Source organism: Oenanthe melanoleuca, unplaced genomic scaffold (genome assembly GCF_029582105.1).
Source record: "Oenanthe melanoleuca isolate GR-GAL-2019-014 unplaced genomic scaffold, OMel1.0 S240, whole genome shotgun sequence".
Taxonomy (NCBI): Eukaryota; Metazoa; Chordata; class Aves; order Passeriformes; family Muscicapidae; genus Oenanthe; species Oenanthe melanoleuca.
The window spans coordinates 1-23,896 of NW_026612889.1; the positions used below are offsets into that span (position 1 = coordinate 1).

A 23,896-nucleotide genomic window follows, 5' to 3' on the forward strand; every position below is an offset into this window, starting at 1 on the left:
GCCGGGCACCCCCCGGGCTGGCAGCGCTGGCAGCGCCGCGAGGGCTGCGGGACACCCCGAAATGGGGATGGGGACCCCCCTGAGCTGCTCTTGAGGGTCCCCCCCCCTCGCCTCGGTGGGGAGTTGGGGATCTCCATCGGTTTTGGGTGCTCCAAAATCTGTTAAGGGGGGTTGGGGACCCCCCCGGTGCTTCTAGGGGTTTGAATGTCTCAAAAAAACTCGGAGCATCCTGAACCCCCAAAAAACCTCTGAGCACCCTGAGCCCCCAAAACCTCTGAGCATCCTGAACCCCCAAAAACCTCTGAGCAGCCTGAGCCCCCAAAACCTCGGAGCATTCTGAACCCCCAAAAAACTCGGAGCATCCTGAGCCCCCAAAACCCTCCAAACATCCTGAACCCCCCAAAATCTCTGAGTATCCTGAACCCCCAAAAACCTCGGAGCATCCTGAACCCCCCCAAAACTCTCCAAACATCCTGAACCCCCCAAAATCTCTGAGTATCCTGAACCCCCAAAAAACTCGGAGCATCCTGAAACCCCAAAAAATTCGGAGCATCCTGAACCCCCAAAAAACTCAGAGCATTCTGAACCCCCCAAAAACCTCTGAGCACCCTGAGCCCCCAAAACCTCTGAGCATCCTGAACCCCCAAAAAACTCGGAGCATCCTGAACCCCCCAAAACCTCGGAGCATCCTGAACCCCCAAAAAACTCGGAGCATCCTGAACCCCCCAAAATCTCTGAGCATCCTGAACCCCCAAAAAACTCGGAGCATCCTGAGCCCCCAAAAAACTCGGAGCATCCTGAACCCCCACAAAACTCTCCAAACATCCTGAACCCCCCAAAATCTCTGAGCATCCTGAACCCCCAAAAACCTCTGAGCATCCTGAACCCCCAAAAAACTCGGAGCATTCTGAACCCCCCAAAACCTCGGAGAATCCTGAACCCCCAAAACCCTCCAAACATCCTGAACCCACCAAAAAACTCTGAGTATCCTGAACCCCCAAAAAACTCGGAGCATCCTGAACCCCCCAAAACTCTCCAAACATCCTGAACCCCCCAAAATCCCTGAGCATCCTGAACCCCCAAAAAACTCGGGGAATCCTGAACCCCCCAAAACCTCCGAGCATCCTGAACCCCCAAAAAACTCCCGAGTATCCTGAACTCCCAAAACCTCTGAGCACCCTGAGCCCCCAAAACCCTCCAAACATCCTGAACCCCCAAAACCTCTGAGCATCCTGAACCCCCAAAAACCTAGGAGAATCCTGAACCCCCAAAACTCTCCAAACATCCTGAACCCCCGAATTTCTGCAAGGGGAATGGGGACCCCAATCTTCTCAGGGAACCCCGATCCTCTCTGGACACTGAACCCCACCCCACAAGAACCCCGATTTTTGTAAGGGGTTGGGGATCCCCATCGCCTTTGCGTACCCCCAAAATCTGTTAAGAGACTGGAGACCCGTTTTAGCGCTTTGAACACCCCAAAACCCTCCAAGCACCCTGAACCCCCAAATCTTTGCTGGGGGCTGGGGACCCCTCAGAGGACATGGGGCACCCCAAGTTCTGCGGGGGGACGGGACAGCCCAAACCCCGCTGTGTCCCCTCTCCGGAGGGGTTGGGGTCCCTCGGGAGCGCCATCACTCCCGGGACCCCCCAAATCCTCCTCGCTGACCACGTGGGGTGCACCCGCGATGGGTGAGGGGCGCGGGGGATCCCCGGGACTCCCCACTCGCCCGGGGGACCCCGCTGACGTCATCCGGCTTCAACCGCTCAGACCCCGCTCCGCCAATCACAAGAGCAGCTCGTCGGCCTCGCGCCTTCCATTGCTTGATTGATCTGTCAATCAAATCTTGTAACCAATCAAACGCCGCATTTTTTGCGGGCGGGTTCCGCCCCCTTGAGACCATGTCAATCAAACAGCGGATGGGCACTGGCTGGGCTTTCGTCCATTGGCTGTCTGGGCTGTCAATCAAAGATCGGCTCTTTTATTGGCTTTTCTCTGCCGTCCGTCACTCCGCAGCTCCGCGCCCATTGGCGGAGCCGCCCCTCCATCACGATTTTTACTGCTCAGCGCAGCTGTCAATCAATCTTTATCTCTCCGCTGATTGGCCATGGTTCCACAACCTCACCCCCCATTGGCCAGAGCTCTGAAAAGCCTCACGCGCATTGGTCAAAACCCCTCCGGGGGGGCGGGCACAGCAGGGCGGTGCCCAGCGGAGGAAGATGGCGCCGTGAGCGGGTCGGAGCCGCCGCCGCCCCCGGCCGGTCAGTGCGGGGGGAGCGGAGCTCGGGGCGCGGCCGCTGCGGGGCCGCCGGGGCGGGGAGCGACCTGCGGCCTCTTCCAGCCTCCCTCCCACAGCGCCCGGCGGGCGGGCGGCGCTTCCGGCAGCGGGGCCCGGTCAGGGGCGGGCCCGGCCTTTGGGACCCGCCTCCGCCGGGGGGAACCGGGCTGTGAGGCCGGGGCCGTGAGGGGGTTCTCGGGGATTTTCGGGGATTCTCGGGGATTTTCGGGGATTCTCGGGGATTTTCGGGGGTTCTCGGGGCTCCGAGCCCCATCCCGGCCCGCGGGCACTTCGGGACCCCGGGGCTCCCCCTCACGGCGGGGTCTGTGTGGAGCCGCTGCGGTTTTTTGGGAGTTTTGGGCGGGATTTGGGATTGGCAGGAATTTTGTGGGGTTTGGGGAAGGATTGGGGTTGGTTCCCTCAGAAAGGTTTGGAGGGTTGGGGGAGTTTGGGTTTTGGGGGGATTAATTTCTATGAGGGGATTCGGGACAGTTCCCGAATTTCCTTCATGAGATTTGGGATGGTTCCCGAATTTCCCTCATGGGATTTGGGATTATTCCCAAATTTCCCTCATGGGATTCAGGATGGTTCCCAAATTTCTCTGGTGGGATTAATTTCCCTGGTGGGATTTGGGATTATTCCCAAATTTCCTTTATGGGATTCAGGATGGTTCCCAAATTTCCCTCATGGGATTGATTTCTCTGATGGGATTTGGGATTATTCCCAAATTTCCCTCATGGGATCCAGGATGGTTCCCAAATTTCCCTGGTGGGATTTGGGATTATTCCCAAATTTCCCTCATGGGATTCAGAATGGTTCCCAAATTTCCCTCATGGGATTGATTTCCCTGATGGGATTTGGGATTATTCCCAAATTTCCTGATGGGACCTCTCCTGGGAAAAGGGATTTCTCCCAGAAAAATGGGATTTCTCCAGGAAAATGGGATTTCTCCTGGGAAAATGGGATTTTTCCAGGAAAATGGGATCTCTCCTAGGAAAGTTAGATCTCTCCTGGGAAAATGCGATTTCTTCCAGAAAAATGGGATTTCTCCAGGGAAAATGGGATTTTTCCCAGAAAAAAAATGAGATCTCTCCTGAGAAAATGGGATTTCTTCTGGGAAAATGGGATTTCTGCTGGGAAAATTTGATCTCTCCTGGGAAAATGGGATTTCTCTTGGGAAAATGGGATTTCTCCCAGAAAAATGGGATTTTTCCAGGGAAAATATGATTTCCTCTGGGAAAATGGGATTTCTCCAGGAAAATAGAATTTCTCCTGGGAAAATGGGATTTCTTCTGGGAAAAATGGGATTTCTCTAGGGAAAATTCAATTTCTCCCAGAAAAATGAGATTTCTCCCAGAAAAATTGGACTTCTCCAGGGAAAATGGGATTTCTTCTGGGAAAATGGGATTTTTGCTGGGAAAATGGGATTTCTCTATGGAAAATAGGATTTCTCCCAGGACCTGCCTCCTCCCTGCCCAGCTCAGATTCACACTCAGAGCTGTTAATCCTCAGCTCTGCCCTAAATTCTAATCCAGGGGAGGGAACAGCCACACAAAATCCCAGGAAGAACATTCCTGCCTCTTCCTGGGGATTTCAAAGACTTTTTCCATGACTTTTCCCATTTTTTTTCTTGCTGTCTTTGTCTTCATTTGAGGAAATTCCCCATTCCCAGGGAGGAAATGTTGTCCCAGGGTATCTGAGATGTTTTTTTTTTTGGGTCTCACCTCGGGTTTTCCCAGAGTTTTGGCTGCTGCTCCATCTCCAAATGAAGGAAATTCCTCCTTTTCCCTTTTTTTTTTCACATTCTGGCTGCTTCCAGCAAAGACCTTCCCGAGTTCAGGGCTGTCCCTGTCACCCTCAGCCACCCAAAATTCTTGGAATCTTATCCAGGGGAATTTCATGGAGTGACAGCTGGATGGGGGCGAGTGAGGAAAGCTGCCAAAGGAAATTTGTTTTTAAATCCAGAACAAAACACGGAGCAAATTGTGAGGATTTAGGAGTTTTTGTTTTGGTTTTTTTTTTTCTGGCTTAAACCCTTTAAAAAGAAACTGTTCAAAACCAGAAATATTTCCCTGAATTCCTTTTAATTCCCAGAGTTGGAAAAACAGGCAGCAGGGAGATGGTGTGAGCTGGGAATGGGAAAATTTTGGGCTGGAAACAAAATTTGGGGGTAGAAACAGGAAGATTTTGGGCTGAAACTGGGAAGATTTTGGGGCTGGGATTGGGAAGATTTGGGGTTGGGAACATGAAGATTTAGGGCTGGGAATGGGGAAGATTTCAGGATTGGAATGAGAAAATTTGGGGCACAAAAAAGAAGATTTCAGGCTGGGAATGTGAAGATTTCAGGCTGAAAATGGGAATATTTCAGGGTGGAAACAGGAAGATTTTGAGGTGGAACTGGGAAGATTTCAGGTTGGAAATGGGAAGATTTCAGGGTTGGAAACATGAAGATTTTGGGTTGGGAATGGGAAGATTTCAGGCTGAAAACGGGAATATTTCAGAGTGGAAACAGGAAGATTTTGGGGTGGAACTGGGAAGATTTCAGGCTGGGAATGGGAAGATTTTAGGGTGGAAACAAGAAGATTTTGGGATTAGAATGGGAAGATTTGGGGCACAAAAAAAAGATTTCAGGCTGGAACTGGGAAGATTTTGGGTTGGAAATGGGAAGATTTCAGTCTGAAAATGGGAATGTTTCAGGGTGGAAACATGAAGATTTTGGGGTGGGAATGGGAAGATTTCAGGCTGAAAATGGGAATATTTCAGAATGGAAACAGGAAGATTTTGGGGTGGAACTGGGAAGATTTCAGTCTGAAAATGGGAATATTTCAGGGTTGAAAACAGGAAGATTTTGGGGTGGAACTGGGAAGATTTCAGGCTGAAATTGGGAATATTTCAGGGTGGAAAACAGGAAGATTTTGGGGTGGAACTGGGAAGATTTCAGGCTGAAAATGGGAATGTTTCAGGGTGAAAACAGGAAGATTTTGGGGTGGAACTGGGAAGATTTCACCTCACTGGGCACCCCTGCCTCAAAACTGGGCTCTGTCACTTTTGAGGAGCTGCTCCTTCCAACCAAGTCTGTGCTGGAATCTGTGAAAACACCTGAAAATCCAGAAATACTCACTGGAATTCCCCTTCAGGAATTCCTCCCCCAAACCATGGTGAAGAAACTGAATCCCTGGGGGGCAATCCCATACCCCTGGGTGAGGTGGGATAATTCTGGGGGTGACAAATCCTAAATCCTAAACCCTAAATCCTAAATCCTGCTGTGTCCCCACAGCTGGAGGGACAGCATGGCTGCCACTGCTGCTGTCAGCCCCAGTGAATACCTGCAGCCTGCCGCCACCTCTGCCACCCAGGTGAGTCCAGGGGGGATTTTTTGGGGTGCAGGAGGTGCCAGGAGAGCAGGACAGAGCTCCTGGAACCACTCAGGGGGGGCTCATTCCCAATCCTGATCCTTGTGTTGTTCCTACTCCCACAGCTCAGGGTGGGTTTGGGGTCTGAGAGAAAATCCTGGGAAGTTTTCAGGTTATCCACAGGTTTTAATCACATGAGGATGGGATTTGAAAGGTGAAGGCACTGCTGCTAAAAGCTCTAGTAGAGGAATTCCTTCACAAAAAAAATAGGAATTGATTTAGGCTGCTAAAAGCTGTGGTGGAAGAATTTCTTCACAGAAAAATTAGGAATTGATTTAGGCTGGTAAAAGCTGTGCTGGAGGAATCAGGAAGAATTCCTTGACAGAAAAATTAGGAATTGTTTTGGGCTGGTAAAAGCGATGCTGGAGGAATCAGGAAGAATTTCTTCACAGAAAAATTAAGGAATTGTTTTGGGTTGGTAAAAGCTGTGGTGGAGGACTCAGGAAGAATTCCTTCACAGAAAAATTAGGAATTGGAATGGGCTGCCCAGAAAGGTGGTGGAGTCACCTGGGGGTGTGTAAGAAAAGACTGGATGGGCTTAAACCCTTTAAAAAGAAATTGTCCAAAACCAGGAATCTTTCCCTGAATTCCTTTTCATTTCCAAAGTTGGAAAAAAAAGCAGCAGGGAGATGGTGTGGGCTGGGAATTGGGAGATTTTGGGCTGGGAATGGGAAGATTTGGAGCTGGAAACAAGAAGAGTTCTGGGTGGAACTGGGGGAGATTTGGGGCTGGGAATGGGAAGATTTGGACCCTCAGTGCCATGGATCCAGGGGAGATGTTCCAGCTCCAGGGTAGGGATCTGGAATGGGATCCAGGGGAGATTTTCCAGAACCAAGCTGGGGATCTGGAATTGGATCCAGAGGAGGTTTTCCAGCCCCAGGATGGGATCCAGGGGAGATGTTCCAGCTCCAGGATAGGAATCTGGAATGGGATCTAGGGGAGATTTTCCAGAACCAAGCTGGGGATCTGGAATTGGATCCAGAGGAGGTTTTCCAGCCCCAGGATGGGATTCAGGGAAGATGTTCCAGCCCCAGGATGGGATCCAAGGGAGATGTTTCAGCCCAGGAGGAGGATCTAGAATGGGATCCAGGGGAGATATTCCAGTCCTGATTTGGGGATCTGGAATGGGATCCAGGGGAGATATTCCAGTCCTGGGTTGGGACCCAGGGGAGATTTTCCAGCCCTGATTTGAGGATCTGGAATGGGATCCAGGGGAGGTTTTTCCAGCCCTGGAATGGGATCCAGGGGAGATGTTTCAGGCCCAAACTGGGGATCTGAAATGGGATCCAGCAGAGATGTTCCAGCTCTGGGTTGGGGATCTAGACTGGGATCCAAGGGAAGGTTTTCCAGCCCAGGATGAGGATCTGGAATGGGATCCAGGGGAGATGTTCCAGGCCCAAACTGGGGATCTAGACTGGGATCCAGGGGAGGTTTTCCCAGCTGCAGGATGAGACCCAGGGGAGATTTTCCAGCCCAGGATGAGGATCTAGAATGGGATCCAGGGGAGATGTTCCAGTCTCAAACTGGGGATCTGGAATTGGATCCAGAGGAGGTTTTCCAGCCCCAGGATGGGATCCAGGGTAGATGTTCCAGCCCCAGGATGGGATCCAAGGGAGATGTTTCAGCCCAGGATGAGGATCTGGAATGGGACCCAGGGGAGATTTTCCAGCCCTGATTTGAGGATCTAAACTGGGATCCAGGGGAGGTTTTCCCAGCTGGAGGATGGGACCCAGGCGAGATTTTCCAGCCCAGGATGAGGATCTAGAATGGGATCCAGGGGAGATGTTCCAGCCTCAAACTGGGGATCTAGACTGGGATCCAGAGGAGGTTTTCCAGCCCCAGGATGGGATCCAGGGTAGATGTTCCAGCCTCAGGATGGGGATCTGGAATGGGATTCAGGGAAGATGTTCCAGCCCCAGGATGGGATCCAAGGGAGATGTTCCAGCCCTGGGATGGGACTCAGGGGAGATTTTCCAGCCCAGGATGAGGATCTAGAATGGGATCCAGGGGAGATGTTCCAGCCTCAAACTGGGGATCTAGACTGGGATCCAGGGGAGGTTTTCCAGCCCCAGGATGGGATCCAGGGGAGGTTTTCCCAGCCCCAGGGATGAAGATGTGGCATGCCCCCCTGTCTCCCCAGGACTCCCAGCCCTCTCCCCTGGCCCTGCTGGCAGCCACATGTAGCAAGATCGGTCCCCCCGCCGTGGAAGCCGCCGTGACGCCGCCGGCCCCTCCGCAGCCCACCCCTCGCAAACTGGTGCCCATCAAACCCGCCCCGCTGCCCCTGGGCTCTGCCAAGAGCAGCATTGGCATCCTGTCCTCCAAGGGGAACCTCTTCCAGATCCAGGGTTCCCAGGTTGGCACCTCCTACCCCGGGGGGCAGCTGGTTTTTGCCATCCAGAACCCGGCCGTGCTCAGCAAAGGTTCGCGCTCCTCGTCTTCGTCGTCGTCCTCCTCTTCCTCCTCCAGCATCCAGTACCAGGCGGTGCCGCAGCTGCAGCCTGGCACGGCTCAGACCATCCAGGTGCAGCCCAACCAGATCCAGATCATCCCAGGCACCAGCCAGGCCATCCTCACTCCATCCTCCTCCTCCTCCTCCTCCTCCTCGCACAAACCCGTGCCCATCAAACCGGCGCCGGCGCAGAAAGCGGCGCCCACGACGAGCGGCGTGGTCAAACTGCCAGGGGGTGGCAACGTCACCTTAACCCTGCCTGTCAACAACCTGGTGAGCCCTGAGGGGAGTGGGCAGAGCCAGCTGGGCACGGACAGCCCCTCAAAACTGGGGAAAAAACCTCGGAAAAAAGCCACGTCCCCCGGGCAGCCGGCTGCGGTGGCCGTGGCGGAGCAGGTGGAGACGGTGCTGATCGAAACCACGGCAGAGAACATCATCCAGGCTGGCAACAACCTGCTGATCGTGCAGAGCCCTGCCTCAGGGCAGCCAGCAGTGGTGCAGCAGGTGCAGGTGGTGCAGCCCAAGCAGGAGTCGCAGGTGGTGCAGATCCCGCAGCAGGCGCTGCGCGTGGTGCAGGCGGCGTCGGCCACGCTGCCCACGGTGCCGCAGAAATCATCCCAGAACTTCCAGATCCAGGCGGCTGAGCCCACCCCCACGCAGGTACAGCCCCCCAGAAATCATCCCTAAACTGATCCAGGCAGCTGAGCCCACCCCCACGCAGGTACAGCCCCCCAGAAATCATCCCTAAACTGATCCAAACAGCTGAGCCCACCCCCACGCAGGTACAGCCCCCCAGAAATCATCCCTAAACTGATCCAAGCAGCTGAGCCCACCCCCACCCAGGTGCAGCCCCCCAGAAATCATCCCTAAACTGATCCAAGCAGCTGAGCCCACCCACACCCAGGTACAGCCCCCCAGAAATCATCCCTAAACTGGTCCAAACACCTGAGCCCACCCCCACCCAGGTGCAGCCCCCCAGAAATCATCCCTAAACTGATCCAAGCAGCTGAGCCCACCCCCACGCAGGTACAGCCTCCCAGAAATCATCCCTAAACTGATCCAAACAGCTGAGCCCACCCACACCCAGGTACAGCCTCCCAGAAATCATCCCTAAACTGATCCAAACAGCTGAGCCCACCCCCACACAGGTACAGCCCCCCAGAAATCATCCCTAAACTGATCCAGGCAGCTGAGCCCACCCCCACGCAGGTACAGCCCCCCAGAAATCATCCCTAAACTGATCCAAACACCTGAGCCCACCCCCACACAGGTACAGCCCCCCAGAAATCATCCCTAAACTTCCAAATTTCCAGATCCAAGCAGCTGAGCCCACTCCCACCCAGGTACAACCCCCCTGGGAATCTTCTCCTTGTTTCCCCTCACCCAGGGTTTTTTAGGACACACTATGCCCCAGAAATCCTCCCAAAACTTCCTGGGAATCTTCTCCTTGTTGCTCTCCCTATTCTGATGCTCACCCTGGGTTTTTTGGGACATTCCCAGTTTGGTTTAGGTGTTGCTGAGTGGATTTTCTCTGGAGGATGGGATTTCCACCATTCCCATCTGCAGGGATTTAGGAGCTTTTAGAGGATCTGGAGGAGCTGAACCCTCTCCAGTGCCTAAACTGGGATTGGGATGAGCCTGCTGGGAAACAAGGGGAGGTGGGACAGGGGTTGGTGTTGGATCCAGGAGTTTTCTCCTTTTTCCAGGAAGCCCACAAAGGTCCAGATTTAATTCCCAGTGAGCGTGGGGACAAGCTGGGATCCATTTCCCACACAAGCCCTAAAAATCAAAACAAAAATCCCTTCTACCCAAACCATTCCTGGGCTGCATGGGCGCATCTCACCACCCCAAATATTTTCCAGATTTACTTCAAGAGCCCCTCCGGCGAGCTGCAGACCGTGCTGCTGCAGGAAGCCTCGTCCCTGCCCGTGCCACCATCCTCGGCGACACCGTGCGGCAGCCCCGCGTCGCGCAGCCCCGGCCCCGCCCGCAAACCCGCCCCTCGCAAGGAGCGGCCGCTGCCCAAGATCGCCCCGGCCGGGGGGATCCTGAGCCTGAACGCGGCGCAGCTGGCGGCAGCTGCACAGGCCGTGCAGACCATCAACATCAACGGCGTGCAGGTGCAGGGGGTGCCCGTCACCATCACCAACAGCGGAGGTGGGTGGTGCCCGCGGGGCGGTGGGTTGGGAGGGGGTGGGCGGCTCCGTGGGGGTTTCCAGAGGGTGGGATGGGCCTAAATCGGGTTAAATCAGATCGCTCCTGGTCCTGAGGGCGGGCTGGGACACTGGGACTGAGCTTGCTGAGGATGGGAATTCCTAAATCAGATTAAATCAGATCAGATCCTGCACGCTCCTGAGGGATGTGCCTGGATCAGATCAGATTAATGATTCAGATCAGATTAATAATTCAGAGCAGATTAATCATTCAGATCAGATTCCTCGTGCTCCTGAGGGATGTCCCTGGATCAGATCAGAATAATTCAGATCAGATTAATGATTCAGATCAGATTAATAATTCAGAGCAGATTAATAATTCAGATCCGATCCCTTGAGCTCCTGAATGATGTCCCTGGATCAGGTCAGATTAATAATTCAGATCAGATTCCTCACACTCCTGAGGGATGTCCCAGGATCAGAGCAGATTAATAATTCAGAGCAGATTGATAATTCAGATCAGATTCCTTGTGCTCCTCAGAGTGACAGGGACAGTGAGCAGCTCCTTGGGTTTCCAGAGGGTGGGATGGGCCTAAATCAGGTTAAATCAGGTCCCTCCTGGTCCTGAGGGTGGGCTGGGACACTGGGACTGAGCTTGCTAAAGATGGGAATTCCTAAATCAGATCAGATCCCTCACGCTCCTGAGGGATGTCCCAGGATCAGATCAGAATAATTCAGATCAGATTAATAATTCAGATCAGATTCCTCGTGCTCCTGAGGGATATCCCTGGATCAGATCAGATTGATAATTCAGATCAGATTGATAATTCAGATCAGATTCCTCGTGCTCCTGAGAGAGGACAGGGACAGTGAGCAGCTCCTTGAGCTTCCTGAGGATGGGATGTGCCTGGATCAGATCAGATTAATTCAGATCAGATTAATAATTCAGATCAGATTCCTCATGCTCCTGAGGGATATCCCTGGATCAGGTCAGATTGATAATTCAGATCAGATTAATAATTCAGATCAGATTCCTCATGCTCCTGAGGGATATCCCTGGATCAGATCAGATTGATAATTCAGATCAGATTGATAATTCAGATCAGATTAAATCAGATCAGATCCCTCGTGCTCCTGAGGGAGGACAGGGACAGTGAGCAGCTCCTTGAGCTTCCAGAGGATGGGATATCCCTGGATCAGATCAGATCCCAGGGTTTCTGCAGTGTCAGCACCTTCTGCAGTTGCTGCAGCAAGCCAGGAGAGTTTCCCAAAATGTGTTTGGGTGTTCCCAAGCACATCCTGGAGAGCTGTGGGTCAGCTGCAGGAAGCACCAGAGGTTTCCTGGGTCCCATCCCAGCTCTGTCCCCTCCTCAGCTCTGTGTCCAAATCCTTGGGATGCGTTTTTTCCAGAGGACAAGGATCCAGCCAGGCAGAGGGACATGGTTGTGTCCTTCCTGCAGCCTCCCCTGCCATGGATCCCATTCCAGATCCCATCCTGGGGCTGGAACATCATGGATCCCATTCCAGATCCCATCCTGGGGCTGGAACATCATGGATCCCATTCCAGATCCTCATCCCAGGTCTGGAAAATCATGGATCCCATTCCAGATCCCATCCTGGGCTGGAACATCATGGATCCCATTCCAGATCCTCATCCTGGGGCTGGAACATCATGGATCCCATTCCAGATCCCATCCCAGGTCTGGAACATCATGGATCCCATTCCAGATCCCATCTGGGGCTGGAACATCATGGATCCCATTCCAGATCCCATCCCAGGGCTGGAACATCATGGATCCCATTCCAGATCCCATCCAGGGGCTGGAACATCATGGATCCCATTCCAGATCCCCATCTGGGGCTGGAACATCATGGATCCCATTCCAGATCCCATCCTGGAGCTGGAACATCATGGATCCCATTCCAGATCCCATCCAGGGCTGGAACATCATGGATCCCATTCCAGATCCCCATCCCAGGTCTGGAACATCATGGATCCCATTCCAGATCCTCATCCAGAGCTGGAACATCATGGATCCCATTCCAGATCCCATCCTGGGGCTGGAACATCATGGATCCCATTCCAGATCCCATCCAGGGGCTGGAACATCATGGATCCCATTCCAGATCTTCATCCTGGGGCTGGAACATCATGGATCCCATTCCAGATCCCATCCAGGGGCTGGAACATCATGGATCCCATTCCAGATCCCATCCCAGGGCTGGAACATCATGGATCCCATTCCAGATCCCATCCAGGGGCTGGAACATCATGGATCCCATTCTAGATTCCCAAACCAGGTCTGGAACATCATGGATCCCATTCCAGATCCTCATCCAGAGCTGGAACATCATGGATCCCATTCCAGATCCCCAAACCAAGTCTGGAACATCATGGATCCCATTCCAGATCCCATCCCAGGTCTGGAACATCATGGATCCCATTCCAGATCCCATCCTGGGCTGGAACATCATGGATCCCATTCCAGATCCCCATCCTGGGCTGGAACATCATGGATCCCATTCCAGATCCCCATCCCAGGTCTGGAACATCATGGATCCCATTCCAGATCCCATCCTGGGGCTGGAACATCATGGATCCCATTCTAGATTCCCAAACCAAGTCTGGAACATCATGGATCCCATTCCAGATCCTCATCCAGGGCTGGAACATCATGGATCCCATTCCAGATCCTCATCCTGGGGCTGGAACATCATGGATCCCATTCCAGATCCCATCCAGGGGCTGGAACATCATGGATCCCATTCCAGATCCTCATCCTGGGGCTGGAACATCATGGATCCCATTCCAGATCCCATCCTGGGCTGGAACATCATGGATCCCATTCCAGATCCCATCCTGGGGCTGGAACATCATGGATCCCATTCCAGATCCCCATCCCAGGTCTGGAACATCATGGATCCCATTCCAGATCCCCAAACCAGGTCTGGAACATCATGGATCCCATTCCAGATCCCATCCCAGGTCTGGAACATCATGGATCCCATTCCAGATCCTCATCCTGGGCTGGAACATCATGGATCCCATTCCAGATCCTCATCCTGGGCTGGAACATCATGGATCCCATTCCAGATCCCATCCCAGGTCTGGAACATCATGGATCCCATTCCAGATCCCATCCTGGGGCTGGAACATCATGGATCCCATTCCAGATCCTATCCCAGGTCTGGAACATCATGGATCCCATTCCAGATCCCATCCAGGGGCTGGAACATCATGGATCCCATTCCAGATCCTCATGCTGGGGCTGGAACATCATGGATCCCATTCCAGATCCTCATCCCAGGTCTGGAACATCATGGATCCCATTCCAGATCCCATCCTGGGCTGGAACATCATGGATCCCATTCCAGATCCTCATCCTGGTCTGGAACATCATGGATCCCATTCCAGATCCTCATCCTGGGCTGGAACATCATGGATCCCATTCCAGATCCCATCCTGGGGCTGGAACATCATGGATCCCATTCCAGATCCTCATCCTGGGCTGGAACATCATGGATCCCATTCCAGATCCTCATCCTGGGGCTGGAACATCATGGATCCCATTCCAGATCCCATCCTGGGACTGGAACATCATGGATCCCATTCCAGATCCCATCCCGGGGCTGGAACATCATGGATCCCATTCCAGATCCCCATCCCAGGTCTGGAACATCATGGATCCCATTCCAGATCCCATCCAGGGGCTGGAACATCATGGATCCCATTCCAGATCCCATCCAGGGGCTGGAACATCATGGATCCCATTCCAGATCCCATCCTGGGCTGGAACATCATGGATCCCATTCCAGATCCCATCCCAGGGCTGGAACATCATGGATCCCATTCCAGATCCCATCCTGGGGCTGGAACATCATGGATCCCATTCCAGATCCCCAAACCAGGTCTGGAACATCATGGATCCCATTCCAGATCCCATCCAGGGCTGGAACATCATGGATCCCATTCCAGATCCCCAAACCAGGTCTGGAACATCATGGATCCCATTCCAGATCCCATCCTGGGCTGGAACATCATGGATCCCATTCCAGATCCCATCCCAGGTCTGGAACGTCATGGATCCCATTCCAGATCCTCATCCTGGTCTGGAACATCATGGATCCCATTCCAGATCCTCATCCCAGGTCTGGAACATCTCCCTTGGATCCCATTCCAGATCCTCATCCAGAGCTGGAACATTTCCCTTGGATCCCATTCCAGATCCTCATCCCAGGGCTGGAAACTCTCCTGCATCCCCTGTGAAATGAGGAACTCTCCCACATTCCCAAACCCAAACCCACAGCTCCAGGGATCACCATTCCAGGCAGTGATCCCCTCAAACCCAAAACCAGACACTGTGCTCCTCATCCCAGGAATGTCACATTTATCCCCATTCCACGGGGCACAAACCCTTCCCAGTGCCTGTGGGGACTTTTAGAGCTTTCTCTCCTTCCTGAGCCAGCCAGACCTGCTGCCTGCAGTGGGTTTTTTTTGGAAGAAAAAAAAAAAAAAAAATTTGGAATCTGCTCCTCCTTTCCAGGCATCAGCACAAACCCGTTCTCCTGGGATTGACTTTTTTCCTTTTTTTTTGTTTTGTTTTGTTTTGGTTTGGTTTGGTTTTTTTTGTGGTGAAGGGAAAATGAGGGATTTAATTAGCTCTTCTAATTAACGTGGAGGGCACCAGTAAAGCACCCACGGGTGTGGTGACATCCCCACCTCCTCCCACCCCTCGGCTTGGCGCTCGCTCTGCTCCCCCTCCCTGCTGCCTCTGCTCCTTCTGCTGCCAAACCCCACTTGTCCTCCTCCTCCTCCTCCTCTTCCTCCCGCTGCTCTGGGAGCACCAATCCCAACCCTAATCCCAGCCCTAATCCCAATCCCAGCCCTGCTTGCTGATGCTGACCCCATCTTCTTCTTTCCAGCCCCTGTCACGGCTGCCAGGGACGCCCGAGCCTGGAGCTGCGGGGTAAGTCCCGTTTTTTTGCTCAATATATTGCACGTTTTTTCAAAGTTTCTTTTTTTGTTTCCTCTTTTTGAGATCATCGGTTTTTTTAACCCCGCCCCGCTAAAAAGGGTCGAAAAAAAAAAAAAAAAAACAACTTTTGAAAACTTTGAAAAACCGCACAGTATATTCAGAAAAAAGGGACTTACCAGGGAGCAGCGGGGGCTGTGCTGCATGCAGGGGATAAATCTGGGACATTCCCTGCTCCAGAGGGGCGTGGATGGATCCTGACTGCCCCTTTTCCCTCCCTCCCTCCCCAGGCCAGCAGCAGCTGACGGTGCAGAACGTGTCCGGCAACAACGTGACCATCAGCGGGCTGAGCCCCACCCAGATCCAGCTGCAGATGGAGCAGGCGCTGGCCGGGGACATCCAGCCCGGGGAGAAGAGGAGGAGGATGGCCTGCACCTGCCCCAACTGCAAGGACGGCGACAAGAGGTGAGTGCGGCCAGGGGGAAGGGCTGATGGTGATTGGAGCCGCCTCTCATCCCCCCTGGAGCCGCCTCTCATCCCCCCTGGATCCGCCTCTCATCCCCCTGGATCCGCCTCTCATCCCCCTGGATCCGCCTCTCATCCCCCTGGATCTGCCTCTCATCCTCCCTGGATCCGCCTCTCATCCCCCTGGATCCGCCTCTCATCCTCTGGATCTTCTCGTGGGTTTAACCCTCATCCTTCTGGATCCTCTCCCAGAATAACCCCTCATCCCCCTGGATCCTCTCCTGGGTTTAACTCTTGTCCCTCCGGATCCTTTCCTGGTTTCACCCTCATCCCTCTGGATCCTCTCCTGGGTTTAACTCTCATCCTTCTGGATCCTCTCCTGGGTTTCCCCCTCATCCCCCTGATCCTCTCCTGGGCTCACCCCTCATCCTTCTGGATCCTCTCCCAGAATAACCCCTGATCCCTCTGGATCCTCTCCTGGACTCACCCCTCATCCCCCTGGATCCTCTCCTGGGTTTAACTCTTGTCCCTCTGGATCCTCTCCTGGATTTCCCCCTCATCCCCCTGATCCTCTCCTGGGCTCACCCCTCATCCCCCTGATCCTCTCCTGGATTTACCCCTCATCCCCCTGATCCTCTCCTGGGCTCACCCCTCATCCTTCTGGATCCTCTCCTGGGTTTCCCCCTCATCCCCCTGATCCTCTCCTGGGTTTCCCCCTCATCCCCCTGTACCCTCTCATGGGCTCACCCCTCATCCCCCTGGATCCTCTCCCAGAATAACCCCTGATCCCTCTGGATCCTCTCCTGGATTTCCCCCTCATCCCCCTGGATCCTCTCCTGGGTTTCACCCTCATCCCCCTGATCCTCTCCTGGGCTCACCCCTCATCCCCCTGATCCTCTCCTGGATTTCCCCCTCATCCCCCTGATCCTCTCCTGGATTTCCCCCTCATCCCCCTGGATCCTCTCCTGGATTTCCCCCTCATCCCCCTGGATCCTCTCCTGAGTTTCCCCCTCATCCCTCTGATCCTCTCCTGGGCTCACCCCTCATCCCCCTGGATCCTCTCCTGGGCTCACCCCTCATCCCCCTGATCCTCTCCTGGATTTCCCCCTCATCCCCCTGATCCTCTCCTGGGCTCACCCCTCATCCCCCTGATCCTCTCCTGGGCTCACCCCTCATCCCCCTGATCCTCTCCCAGAATAACCCCTGATCCCTCTGGATCCTCTCCTGGACTCACCCCTCATCCCCCTGGATCCTCTCCTGGACTCACCCCTCATCCCCCTGGATCCTCTCCTGGGTTTAACTCTTGTCCCTCTGGATCCTCTCCTGGGTTTCCCCCTCATCCCCCTATATCCCACCCCACGCTGACCCCTCATCCCCCTATATCCCACCCCACGCTGACCCCTCATCCCCCTGCATCCCGCCCCACGCTGACCCCTCATCCCCCTGTATCCCGCCCCGTGCTGACCCCTCCTTTCCCCCCTCAGGCCGGGCGACCCGGGCAAGAAGAAGCACATCTGCCACATCCCCGAGTGCGGCCGGACGTTCCGCAAGACGTCGCTGCTGCGGGCGCACGTGCGGCTGCACACGGGCGAGCGGCCCTTCGTCTGCAACTGGGTGTTCTGCGGCAAGCGCTTCACGCGCTCCGACGAGCTGCAGCGGCACGCGCGCACGCACACAGGTCTGCGGGCACGGCCGGATGGTGCCGGGGAGAGAACCTCAATGGGTCTGGGGTGTCCTTGTTACCAGGGGAGAGCACCTGAATGGGTCTGGGGTGTCCTAGAGTATCCCACATTCCCAGGGGAGAGCACCTGAATGGGTCTGGGGTGTCGCAGAGTATCCCACATTCCCAGGGGAGAGCACCTGAATGGGTCTGGGGTGTCGCAGAGTATCCCACATTCCCAGGGGAGAGCACCTGAATGGGTCTGGGGTGTCACCACAGTGTCCTTGTTACCAGAGGTGAAAACCTGAATGGGTCTGGGGTGTCCTTGTTACCAGGGGAGAACACCTGAATGGGTCTGGGGTGTCCTAGAATATCCCTCATTCCCAGGGGAGAGCACCTGAATGGGTCTGGGGTGTCACCACAGTGTCCTTGTTACCAGAGGTGAAAACCTGAATGGGTCTGGGGTGTCCTAGAGTATCCCACATTCCCAGGGGAGAGAAAACCTAAATGGGTCTGGGGTGTCCTTGTTACCAGGGGAGAACACCTAAATGGGTCTGGGGTGTCCCTGGGGTGAATTGTTACCAGGGGAGGACACCTGAATGGGTCTGGGGTGTCCCCAGGGTGTCCTCGTTACCAGGGGAGAACACCTAAATGGGTCTGGGATGTCCCAGAATATCCCACATTCCCAGGGGAGAGCACCTGAGTGGGTCTGGGGTGTCCTTCTTACCAGGGGAGAACACCTGAATGGGTCTGGGGTGTCCCAGAGTATCTCTCATTCCCAGGGGAGAACACCTGAATGGGTCTGGGGTGTCACCAGGGCGTCCTTGTTACCAGGGAGAATCCCCTAAATGGGTCTGGGGTGTCCCCCTTCCCAGGGGAGAACACCTAGATAGGTCTGGGGTGTCCCCACGGTGTCCTTGTTACCAGGGGAGAACACCTGAATGGGTCTGGGGTGTCCCTGGGGTGAATTGTTTCCAGGGAGAGCACCTGAGTGGGTCTGGGGTGTCCCACAGTATCCCACATTCCCAGGGGAGAGCACCTGAATGGGTCTGGGGTGTCCTTGTTACCAGGGGAGAACACCTAAATGGGTCTGGGGTGTCCTAGAGTATCCCACATTCCCAGGGGAGAGCACCACTGAATGGGTCTGGGGTGTCCTAGAGTATCCCACATTCCCAGGGGAGAGCACCTGAATGGGTCTGGGGTGTCCCAGAGTATCCCTCATTCCCAGGGGAGATCCCTTAAATGGGTCTGGGGTGTCCTCAGGGTGTCCTTGTTACCAGGGGAGAACACCTGAATGGGTCTGGGGTGTCCCCACAGTGTCCTTGTTACCAGGGAAGAACACCTGAATGGGTCTGGGGTGTCCCACAGTGTCCTTGTTACCAGAGGTGAAAACCTGAATGGGTCTGGGGTGTCCCACAGTATCCCACATTCCCAGGGGAGAGCACCTGAATGGGTCTGGGGTGTCCCAGAGTATCCCTCATTCCCAGGGGAGAGCACCTGAGTGGGTCTGGGGTGTCCTAGAGTATCCCACATTCCCAGGGGAGAGCACCTGAATGGGTCTGGGGTGTCCTAGAGTATCCCACATTCCCAGGGGACAGAAAACCTAAATGGGTCTGGGGTGTCCTAGAGTATCCCACATTCCCAGGGGAGAACACCTGAATGGGTCTGGGGTGTCCCCAGGGTGTCCTTGTTACCAGGGGAGAACACCTGAATGGGTCTGGGGTGTCCCAGAGTATCCCTCCTTCCCAGGGGAGAACACCTAAATGGGTCTGGAGTGTCCCAGAATATCCCTCATTCCCAGGGAAGAGCACCTGAATGGGTCTGGGGTGTTACCAGGGAGAATCCCCTAAATGGGTCTGGGCTGTCCCCAGGGTGAATTGTTACCAGGGAGATCATCTGAATGGGTCTGGGGTGTCCCCACAGTGTCCTTGTTATCAGGGGAGAACAACTAAATGGTTCTGGGGTGTCCCTGGGGTGAATTGTTGCCAGGGAGAGCACCTGAGTGGGTCTGGGGTGTCCCAGAATATCCCTCATTCCCAGGGGAGAACACCTCAATGGGTCTGGGCTGTCCTCCTTCCCAGGGGAGAGCACCTGAATGGGTCTGGGGTGTCACCAGGGCGTCCTTGTTACCAGGGAGAATCCCCTAAATGGGTCTGGGGTGTCCCCACGGTGTCCTTGTTACTGGGGGAGAACACCTGAATGGGTCTGGGCTGTCCCCAGGGTGAATTGTTACCAGGGAGATCATCTGAATGGGTCTGGGGTGTCCCCACAGTGTCCTTGTTACCAGGGGAGAAGAACTAAATGGGTCTGGGGTGTCCCTGGGGTGAATTGTTACCAGGGAAGAGCACCTGAATGGGTCTGGGGTGTCCCAGAATATCCCACATTCCCAGGGGAGAGCACCTGAATGGGTCTGGGCTGTCCCCAGGGTGTCCCCCTTCCCAGGGCAAAACCCCTCAATGGGTCTGGGGTGTCCCCAGGGTGTCCTCATTCCCAGAAGAGAAAACCTAAATAGGTCTGGGGTGTCCCCAGGGTGTCCTTGTTACCAGAGGAGAACCCCTAAATGGGTCTGGGGTGTCCTCAGGGTGTTCCCCTTCCCAGGGCAGAACCCCCAGACAGATCTGGGATGTCCCTGAAGTGTCCCTGTCCTGGGAATGGGATGAGGGGGTTATGGGGACAGTGTCCTGGGGGTGTCACACCCCAAAAACCACAGGGATGATCTTGGCAGCTATAAATTATTTTGGGGTTTAAGATACTGGGAGGAACTGGAGGATTTTGTGGGGTCTGTGGTGACAGAGGTGTCATGGGAAAGGGATGGGGACATGTCCTGGAGGTGTCACCACCCCAAAAACCACAGGGATGATCTTGGCAGCCATAAATCATTTTGGGGTTTAAGATTCTGGGATTTTGGGGTTTCTGGTGATGGAAATATCATGGGAATGGGATGAGGGGTGTTTATGGGGACAAGGTGGGTGCCACCACCCCAAAAACCACAGGGATGATCTTGGACCACCATAAATCATTTTGGGGTTTAAGATTCTGGGATTTTGGGGTTTCTGGTGACAGAGGTTTCATGGGAATGGGATGAGGGGGTTGTGGGGACAGTGTCCTGAGGGTGTCACCACCCCAAAAACCACAGGGATGATCTTGGACCACCATAAATCATTTTGGGGTTTAAGATTCTGGGATTTTGGGGTTTCTGGTGACAGAGGTTTCATGGGAATGGGACGAGGGGGGGTTATGGGGACAAGGTGTGTGCCACCACCCCAAAAACCACAGGGATGATCTTGGCAGCCATAAATCATTTTGGGGTTTAAGATTCTGGGATTTTGGGGTTTCTGGTGACAGAGGTTTCATGGGAATGGGATGAGGGGGTTGTGGGGACAAGGTGTGTGCCACCACCCCAAAAACCACAGGGATGATCTTGGACCACCATAAATCATTTTGGGGTTTAAGATTCTGGGATTTTGGGGTTTCTGGTGATGGAAATGTTCTGGGAATGGGATGGGGGGGTTGTGGGGACAAGGTGTGTGCCACCACCCTCGCAGCTCCTGCCTGGCACTGCAGAGGTGGCGGCCCCTGAGTGTCCCCCCCCCCCCGTGTCCCCCACAGGTGACAAACGCTTCGAGTGCGCGCAGTGCCAGAAACGCTTCATGCGCTCCGACCACCTGACCAAGCACTACAAAACCCACCTGGTCACCAAGAACTTGTAGGGTCAGGGGGGACACAGAGACACCCAGAGCTTCCCAACCAACCCCCAAACCAACCCCCAAATCCACGGGCCAGCACTCCCAGGAGGGGACATTGGGGACATCCCCCCCCCACCAGCCCCGAAAACCAGCGGGGAGGGGTCACCTCTACAGGTTCAGAGCCCCCCAAAAAATTGGGGCAGGAGCCTGGGAGAGGCTCCACAGCACATTCCTACTTTATATTTAAAGTCTATAAATAGCTATAAATATCTATATAACCCCCTTTGGAAAAATCCCTTTTTTTCTATGGAGATCGTTGCCTTACACTCCCCCCTCTCCCAGATCCCAACCCTGTGGATCATGAGTGCTTTTTTAATCTATTTAATCCCCTGGATTTCTCACCCAAAACTCATTTTTTCCCCTTCTCTCACAGCCAGTTCTTCTCTCCCAGTTTTTATTTTCAAGCAACATTGGCATTCTCCCTTTTTTTTGGTTTTGTTTTTTTGTTTTTTTTTTTGGTTTGGAATTTTGAGACTTCACCCTTTTTTTTTTTTTTTTTTTTTTTTTTATTTTCCCCTCTTTTTTCCTGCCCTGTGTGTGGACTCCCCCTTGTGTACAGTGTACATTGTATCATAGATTATATTGCTTTGGAGCTTTTAAATTAAAACAAAAATCCACTTTATTTTTTAGTTGTTGTGCCCACCTGAGGGCGTTTTCCCTGGATTATGTGATGGATCTGTTCCCAGTTTTCTGAGCTGTACCCGGAGGCAGCCGGGAGCTTTTCCTTGCTAAATAAATTTAGTCACCAGAGGCAAATCCAGGCTCCTTTTATTTTTTTTTTTTTTTTTTTTTTTTTCCTGGGAATGTTATGGAAAAGTGGGATTGGTGGATGGGAATGGCTAAAACTGACAAAATTTGAGTTTTTTTGCAGGAAATTTGCTGCTGGTTGTGCTCCCCCTGTTGCTGTGAGCTGCTGGGTCAGGAGTGAGGGTTTGTCCCCAAATTCCTGTCACTTGTCAGGACATCCCAAATATCCATCCTTATTTTCTGTCTCCGGTGTCCCAAAATTCCTGTCCTTTGTCACAGCATCCCAAATATCCCATTCCCTTCTTCTCTGTCCCCAATTGTCCCCAAATCCCTGTCCTTGTCACAGCATCCCAAATACCCCATCCCCACCCTCCCAGTGTCCCCAAATCCCTGTCCCCACCATCTCCCAGCCCCTGTCCCTTGTCACCACCTCCCCATTCCCACTGTCCCCAAGTTCAGGTGTCCCTGTGTGTCCCCCCCCATTCTTGTCCCCGTGTTCCCTTCCCGAGGTCGCTGCCCCTTTAAGAACCCCCCCAGTCCCAGTTCTACCCCAACTCTACTTCCGGGTCTTTTAGCCCCGCCTCTTGTTTCCTCCAATGAGCTCTCAGCTCTGCCGGAGGCGCGCGCGCTGCGCCGCTCCCCATTGGCTGATGAGGGGGCGTGGCCGAGTTCAGCCCCGCCCCCGGCGCGGCGGGGGCTGCGGCGGGCCGCGATGGAGCTGGAGCGGCTGCGGAAGAGCTACCGGGGGGACACCGAGGTGGGGCGGGGACACCGGGGGGGACACGGGGGGTGCTGGCACCGGGGGAGCCCCCAGCATGTCCCCAAGGCTCGGGGAACCCCCCCTTCCCCGAGGGTGTCACCCCCCCAGCCGGGGTGACCTCCCACGCGGCCGTGTCCCCAAGGCTCGGGGAGCAGGGTGACACCTCCAGAATGTCCCCAAGACTTGGGGACCCCTCCCGGACCAGGGTGACCCCCCAGGATGTCCCCAAGACCTGGGGACCCCTCCCGGACCAGGGTGACCCCCCCAGGATGTCCCCAAGGCTCGGGGACCAGGGTGACACCCCCAGGATGTCCCCAAGACCTGGGGACCCCTCCCGAATCAGGGTGACACCCCCAGGATGTCCCCAAGACCTGGGGACCCCTCCCGGACCAGGGTGACACCTCCAGAATGTCCCCAAGACTGGGGACCCCTCCCCAGCCAGGGTGACACCCCCAGGATGTCCCCAAGGCTCGGGGAGCAGGGTGACACCCCCAGGATGTCCCCAAGACCTGGGGACCCCTCCCGAATCAGGGTGACACCCTCAGGATCTTCCCAAGACCTGGGGTCCCCTCCCCAGCCAGGGTGACACCCCTGGATGTCCCCAAAGCTCTCGGACCATGGTGACACCCCCAGGATGTCCCCAAGGCTCAGGGACCAGGGTGACACCTCCAGAATGTCCCCAAGACTTGGGGACCCCTTCCAAATCAGGGTGACACCCCCAGGATGTCCCCAAGGCTTGGGCACCCTCCCGAATCAGGGTGACACCCTCAGGATGTCCCCAAGGCTCAGGGACCAGGGTGACCCCCCCCCAGGATGTCCCCAAGGCTCGGGGAGCAGGGTGACACCCCCAGGATGTCCCCAAGACCTGGGGACCCCCTTCCCTCCTGCTGCACCCCCCGTGCTGGCCGTGCCCTCAAGCGCGGTGCCACCCCCACAGTGTCCCCAGATTGCCCCTGACAGTGTCCCCCGTGTGTCCCCCGTGTCCCCCCCGTGTCCCCCATGTATCCCCCATGTGTCCCTCCCATGTCACGTGTGTCCCCCCACGTGTCCCCCCCGTGTCCCCCCCGTGTCCCCCATGTATCCCCCATGTGTCCCTCCCATGTCACGTGTGTCCCCCCACGTGTCCCCCCCGTGTCCCTCCCGTGTCCCCCATGTATCCCCCATGTGTCCCCCCCGTCCCCCCCGTGTCCCCCCCGTGTCCCTCCCGTGTCCCCCGTGTCCCCCGTGTCCCCCCCGTGTCCCTCCCGTGTC

The 23,896-nt window shown here is 54.9% G+C and overlaps 1 protein-coding gene across 2 annotated transcripts; it reads left to right on the plus strand.

Annotated features, from left to right (window-relative positions):
* Positions 1 to 2,191: 2,191 nt before the first annotated feature.
* SP2 (Sp2 transcription factor) lies at positions 2,192 to 21,951 on the plus strand. 2 transcript variants are annotated; one of them, XM_056516059.1, is made up of 7 exons: positions 2,192 to 2,259; positions 5,554 to 5,632; positions 7,830 to 8,801; positions 10,004 to 10,298; positions 15,558 to 15,732; positions 17,217 to 17,410; positions 21,002 to 21,950. In XM_056516059.1, the coding sequence occupies exons 2-7, from the start codon at positions 5,567 to 5,569 to the stop codon at positions 21,100 to 21,102; spliced, it is 1,803 nt and encodes a 600-aa protein (XP_056372034.1). In that variant the 5' UTR covers positions 2,192 to 2,259; positions 5,554 to 5,566; the 3' UTR covers positions 21,103 to 21,950. The 2 variants fall into 2 exon arrangements, with proteins under 2 accessions (XP_056372034.1, XP_056372033.1); XM_056516058.1 differs by lacking the exon at positions 2,192 to 2,259 and adding an exon at positions 5,220 to 5,434 and having other exon boundaries at positions 21,002 to 21,951.
* The last annotated feature ends 1,945 nt before the right edge of the window (positions 21,952 to 23,896 follow it).

Coding starts and splice junctions, on each gene's coding strand:
- SP2 (XM_056516059.1), top strand. CDS start 5,567: ATGGCTGCCACTGCTGCTGTCAGCCCCAGTGAATACCTGCAGCCTGCC. Junction 5,633..7,829: donor CCGCCACCTCTGCCACCCAG/GTGAGTCCAGGG, acceptor CTGTCTCCCCAG/GACTCCCAGCCCTCTCCCCT. Junction 15,733..17,216: donor TGCAAGGACGGCGACAAGAG/GTGAGTGCGGCC, acceptor TTCCCCCCTCAG/GCCGGGCGACCCGGGCAAGA.